The sequence below is a fragment of the Coregonus clupeaformis genome, chromosome 28 (genome assembly GCF_020615455.1).
Source record: "Coregonus clupeaformis isolate EN_2021a chromosome 28, ASM2061545v1, whole genome shotgun sequence".
NCBI classification, from domain to species: domain Eukaryota; kingdom Metazoa; phylum Chordata; class Actinopteri; order Salmoniformes; family Salmonidae; genus Coregonus; species Coregonus clupeaformis.
The window spans coordinates 3,790,404-3,797,125 of record NC_059219.1 but is presented as its reverse complement, the minus strand read 5'-3'; the positions used below and the strand labels follow the sequence as shown (position 1 = coordinate 3,797,125).

Here is a 6,722-nt window from a genome sequence, read left to right as displayed (position 1 = left end):
ATCTTATATCTGACCCCTTTTATTTACAGTCACACATTTTATGCAACATTTCATTTTAGCTCAAGCATGCAAGTTCAGATTTGTATGTCATTTCTGCTCAGCAATGTAAGGTGCCACACTTGTGCTGAAGATATCCACAACTCCCTTAGTTAAATTGGTGTTATTTGTAAATATTTCATAACAAAATAAAAAAACGAAATAATTTGATATATATTTGACGTATTCCTGTCAGTAAAGGAGCACTGTAGGTTACAACGCTAGATAATGCTTTTTTAAAGCACACCAACCTGATTTACATTTTTAAAGGGGCAATCAGCAGTTGAAACAATAACAAAGCGCACTACCTGCCCCTGTTTTGGTAAAAAAACTGAGGGATGGGGCTGGAGAAATGTAACTACTCTCAAATGTATAGATAGAGCTAAGGATGCAAGGACTGACCATCCATGACATCAACATTATAGTTTTAACCATGTTGAGGCTATATAGTTTACTTTGTTTACAGAAATTTGAGGAAAAAAAGCTTATATTTGGGGTTATGTGGTTAGACAGTTGAACTAAGCTCATGAAGCAGTTAAGGTATATTCTTCAAGAATCAATGGGTACATATTATTAATTTATAAGTCCAGAAATAGATGTAGAAACTGCAGATTGCCCCTTTAAGTTTAGTAAATATAATATATTAATTTAAATAAGATATTAAATACACTACCTTTGAAAGACTAGTGTTTATATGAATACAATGGCTAATACTAATAAAGTATACGTTCAAGAAGAATATCATATTTTCATTGTATGCACCATTGTCAATGAGCATTTTGAAAACTACAGGGAAATCTGGTCTCTATGGAGATTAGACTATTCTCCCCCAAACCTTGTGCAAAAATCAGCCCCAATACATACAGTATTGTTTGTCTTCAAACATAAATGTTGTACAATGGTGAATAAACTCTGTTCCTTCTTTTGAATTTGATTTCTTTCATATTCATCCAATGTCAGGGTCTATACTTCGATTTTTCCTTTTAAACATGAGCATTTTGGTGTATGCTATGTCATTCACAACCACACAACAATCTTGGATTTCATACACTTTTATTATGAAATACAGTACATGGTTTTGGTACTTTTTGTTTCAGGAAAAAATAAATCTGGGAAAAACTTAACAGCTCACAAAGCCTGTGACTAACCATAGCATAATTCTGGGACTAGGCATATTCATAAAACAAAGGAGACATATATAATAAAGCATTTGGTATTGAAGATTACAGGTGAGAACTTCAGTCAAACAGTTTTCTGCTTAAATACTTAAAATGTAGCCTTGATTATCTATGCTAGTGATAATAAATCATATTTAAAAATGTACAAACAATATGATCTATTGAAAATGGATTGAATACAGATAGCCTAAATGTCTTCTTTCTCTTCCATCAATCAACCATCAAGCCACTATGAACTTTAACCTTACAAGTATCCTAGGGTCATCAGATAAACAGGAAATTATATAAGGCACATTCTTACTGCACATGCTTGAGAAGGCACTCAAAGCTTTGTTCCCATCTCATTATGGCTCAAATAGCACTGAAACACTTGTTGACATGATATTTGGCCCTTATAGTACAGACACCCCTCTATGTAGACACCATTGTCCCCTTTATCCCTCACTGCAGCAGGTCTCCATCCACTGAACCACTGTGAATCCATTAGCCCTCCAGGACCATGTCCTCACTGACTCACGGTCAGTTTTTATTATTTCACTCATAATGGTTATGAAAAGGGCTTGGAGAAGGAGAACTGATCCCATGTCAGTTGATTAGTATTACCAACGCATGCCAATATTCTACACTGCAACTGTCCCAGTAGTCTCTTTAGAGGCCTATAACGGCCTAATCCTCTTGTTTCTCCAGGACTTGGATATTAACCTTATTTTTCTTCCTCTGGCTGTTGCCAGGCAGTTTGAGGTTCTCCTCTGTGAGCTCGCTCTCCTCTTCAGAGTCTGAGTTGGAGTCATTGTCCTGTGAATACTCTCTGTCCGAGTCGCTGTCTGAACTACTGAGCTCCACAAGCGACACATCCTGATAGAGAGACAAGGGAATCAATGTAATCATCAACGACATAACACAATTTTTATTCAATCAACATAATGGGCTCATTTGAGTGGTAAGCCGAAAGTCGGACACTGATGTGGTTTTCCAACAGCAAGACTCAGTGCAACATGGCAGTGTTCCCATTGTTTATATACGTTTTTCTTTACTATGTCAAAATAAACATGTCTCCAACCCCCATATCACACACTGAAAATATATGCGCACATTGTACAATCAATTGGTGAGAGAGACTCAAATATCACATTTACAGTGGGGGAAAAAAGTATTTAGTCAGCCACCAACTGTGCAAGTTCTCCCACTTAAAAAGATGAGAGGCCTGTAATTTTCATCATAGGTACACGTCAACTATGACAGATAAAATGAGAAAAAAAATTCCAGAAAATCACATTGTAGGATTTTTAATGATTTTATTTGCAAATTATGGTGGAAAATAAGTATTTGGTCACCTACAAACAAGCAAGATTTCTAGCTCTCACAGACCTGTAACTTCTTCTTTAAGAGGCTCCTCTGTCCTCCACTCGTTACCTGTATTAATGGCACCCGTTTGAACTTGTTATCAGTATAAAAGACACCTGTCCACAACCTCAAACAGTCACACTCCAAACTCCACTATGGCCAAGACCAAAGAGCTGTCAAAGGACACCAGATACAAAATTGTAGACTTGCACCAGGCTGGGAAGACTGAATCTGCAATAGGTAAGCAGCTTGGTATGAAGAAATCAACTGTGGGAGCAATTATTAGGAAATGGAAGACATACAAGACCACTGATAATCTCCCTCGATCTGGGGCTCCACGCAAGATCTCACCCCGTGGGGTCAAAATGATCACAAGAACGGTGAGCAAAAATCCCAGAACCACACGGGGGGACCTAGTGAATGACCTGCAGAGAGCTGGGACCAAAGTAACAAAGCTTACCATCAGTAACACACTACGCCGCCAGGGACTCAAATCCTGCAGTGCCAGACGTGTCCCCCCTGCTTAAGCCAGTACATGTCCAGGCCCGTCTGAAGTTTGCTAGAGTGCATTTGGATGATCCAGAAGAGGATTGGGAGAATGTCATATGGTCAGATGAAACCAAAATAGAACTTTTTGGTAAAAAACTCAACTCGTCGTGTTTGGAGGACAAAGAATGCTGAGTTGCATCCAAAGAACACCATACCTACTGTGAAGCATGGGGGTGGAAACATCATGCTTTGGGGCTGTTTTTCTGCAAAGGGACCAGGACGACTGATCCGTGTAAAGGAAAGAATGAATGGGGCCATGTATCGTGAGATTTTGAGTGAAAACCTCCTTCCATCAGCAAGGGCATTGAAGATGAAACTTAGCTGGGTCTTTCAGCATGACAATGATCCCAAACACACCGCCCGGGCAACGAAGGAGTGGCTTCGTAAGAATCATTTCAAGGTCCTGGAGTGGCAGTATATAACAAAGTATTGAGAAACTTTTGTTATTGACCAAATACTTATTTTCCACCATAATTTGCAAATAAATTCATTACAAATCCTACAATGTGATTTTCTGGATTTTCTTTTCTCATTTTGTCTGTCATAGTTGACGTGTACCTATGATGAAAATTACAGGCCTCTCATCTTTTTAAGTGGGAGAACTTGCACAATTGGTGGCTGACTAAATACTTTTTTCCCCCCACTGTATTTGTACATATCCACTGTATACATGAATTACAGCAAAGTTGGTTCCTGTTTCAATCACGTCTGGTCACGTTCACGTGGGTCAAACAAAAACAACCTAATGATTGGTTGACAATAGAGCCTCCCACAATGCAGGCAATGGCTGCAGGATGAAGTTGGTGAAGAGCAACTGCAGAAACTTGTAGTCAAAACATGATCATATGATTTTTGTAAATTTCATGCAGTCGACATGTAGGTGCAAGTCGGACAATTTTTATCCCGATAATGCAACACACTTTGAAAGGCGGTGACCAACGATGGTCCCCGACTTCACAAAAGTATTCAGCTCGAACGTGCCCAATGTCTCACCTGCAGTTTAAGGATATAGTCAGCGATGTGCAAAGTAAACAGCAGAATCTGGCAGACTTCCGCAAAAACTAAGAGTGCGAAGCACGAGGCTAAACTTCACTACGGTTGTTGCCCTGAGAGCTATCATGTTGCAGCAGAATTACAAAAAACCCAGCTGTACACAAGCACATTGTCTTGTTGCACACTCATCTGCAGTATCGGCGGTTCATCCTGCTGCTTGTGGCAAGGTCATATCGCCAAGTCTCAGTTTAATTGAGCTGATGAAAACTAGAAGGGCCCTTTCTCTGCTCAGCTGTTCCACAATATGTAGCCTGAACAGCAGCTAGTGGTCGCTGTTTACCTGTCTTTTGGAGAGGGACCGTCAAAAGACAGATAAACAGCGACCACTAGCGGCTGTTCAGGCTACACAATATGATAGGCCTGCTCGTGGTGTTCTGACATCACACTTCCCCTGGCTATAATAATAATATGCCATTTAGCAGACGCTTTTAAAAGACAACTCACCATCTCTATGACCTTTCCAGCCTCCTCCACCCTCTCTATGTCATAATGGCCCTCAGGTGCCTGCTCCATCTGCAACTTGAGCTTCTCATTGGCCTGCGCCATCTGAGGCAGGAAGTTCTGCAGTCTGTCCAGAACTGAAACACAACATAACACACATACATACAACTGTAACTACACACGTAGCAATCTACTTAACATATTTAGCAAGCAATGCACACATTATGATGGGCAAGATCTACAAATAGCCACATCTCTGCCATGGTGCGCTGTTATTATTCTGTTTCTGTCAGGGTAACGACCAGAAACATAATAACAGCGCACCCTGGCGGAGATGTGGCTAATCTACAAACAAATGCTGGAAATGTTTTTAACTCACCACTACTTCTTGGGACCCTCTCGGTCTGCAAAGAACTGCCAGACTTGGGCCCCTTCGACTTGAGGAGAAGCTTGTCATGAAGACCTATGTACAAGGACACCGAAATGTTACATCTGACCACACTGATAGTATGAACACAACAGTGGAGGCTGCTGAGGGGAGGTCGGCTCATAATAATGGCCAGAATGGTATCAAACACATGGTTTTTCAATTCCATACATTATTATGAGCCGTCCTCCCCTCAGCAGCCTCCACTTGAACACAATGTTGTTAAGATATATATATATATTTTTTTTTATGTTAAGAGTTTGTGCATGTACCGTTAGCTAGGATAGCTAACAGGCTAAACAACTCCTCAGTCAAATCAGTTGATAAAAGCAGTTTCGGAAAAAGGATCAAACCTCCTCCGTTGCCACACGCGAGCAAGTCTTGTGAGCTTGTTTTCTTGATGTTCAAATTTAATTCCATTTTCGTCGTTGTATGATGATTTTTCTTCAACATGTGTGCTGGCGCTGTTTTTTGCTTGTTTCGGCAACGTGAGAATCTACTTCCGGTGTTATGAACGCCGACAACGTTTCAAAATAAAAGTCCATGACAAAGCCAAATCTTCATAAATGATATACATTTTCAACGAAGACCCAGAGATTTCAAGGGATACAGCTTTTGTCCGATTTGAGTTTTCGTAGCACGTTAGGAGAACTTTCGTAGCAGGTTAGGATAATTAACGTAGCAGGAATACGAGGATAAAAAAAAACACGTTTTATTGTCACATACACGGGATAGGTGCAGTGAAATGTGTTGTTTTTACACAGGGTCAGACATAGTAGTATGGTGCCCCTGGAGCAAATTAGGGTTAAGTGCCTTGCTCAAGGGCACAGCTACATATTTTTCACCTTGTCGGCTCGGCTATTCATGGGTTTGGATTTGGGTTACGGTTAGCTAAAATGCACACAAAAAAATCGACTTTTGACATTAATTTGACAAAAAAACTATTACATTCCCTCAAATTACATGGTAACAGAAAAGGTATCTGTACTTTAGAATAATATTATAACGCAATATTTGATGTATTAAGTAACGTGGTCTGTCATCTTTGTATTTTATTAAGATTATTTAAGATTTTTATGTACGGTGGTTTTTTTATGTGTTCTTGACTGACTTGAATATTTATTTTCAATAAAAAAAACTATTAAAAAAAATTAAAATAAAGATTGTTTAGTTAAAAAACTCTCTGTTCCTGTTCTAATTTCATGGTCAAGATCATGACATTGATGGTACAATTAAATGATGTAGCTATAATTTAACAATTTGTCAACTCTTTTTTTGTTGTTAATTTTTTATTATATTAGACTCCAAATGATTGGTCACTACTGTCTGTAATGATCTATATCATGAAGACGCTTATTATAATGTGCTACATTGAATATTATTATTGACGGAACTGACATATTTTATTAAACCTATGATATTTTGTACAGCATCGGGAATGAGGGGTGCAATTTTTGCAAAGAAAGCTTTATGATGTTGTAAATAACATAAAAGGCAAACAAATCAAATAAAATGTATTTATAAAGTCCTTTTTACATCAGCAGATGTAACAAAGTGCTTATACAGAAACCCAGCCTAAAACCCCAAACAGCAAGCAATGCAGATGTAGAAGCACAGTGGCTAGGAAAAACTCCCTAGAAAGGCAGGAGCCTAGGAAGAAACCTAGAGAGGAACCAGGCTCTGAGGGGTGGCCA

General features: G+C 39.1%; 1 protein-coding gene across 2 annotated transcripts; it reads right to left on the bottom strand.

Moving 5' to 3' along the window:
• Nucleotides 1–1,072: 1,072 nt before the first annotated feature.
• LOC121543630 (NOP protein chaperone 1) lies at nucleotides 1,073–5,529 on the bottom strand. 2 transcript variants are annotated; one of them, XM_041853652.1, is made up of 4 exons: nucleotides 5,382–5,529; nucleotides 4,981–5,064; nucleotides 4,605–4,738; nucleotides 1,073–2,069 (listed from the first exon to the last, which is right to left on the bottom strand). In XM_041853652.1, the coding sequence occupies exons 1-4, from the start codon at nucleotides 5,479–5,481 to the stop codon at nucleotides 1,881–1,883; spliced, it is 507 nt and encodes a 168-aa protein (XP_041709586.1). In that variant the 5' UTR covers nucleotides 5,482–5,529; the 3' UTR covers nucleotides 1,073–1,880. The 2 variants fall into 2 exon arrangements, with proteins under 2 accessions (XP_041709586.1, XP_045064427.1); XM_045208492.1 differs by having other exon boundaries at nucleotides 5,301–5,522.
• Between the last annotated feature and the right edge of the window lie 1,193 nt (nucleotides 5,530–6,722).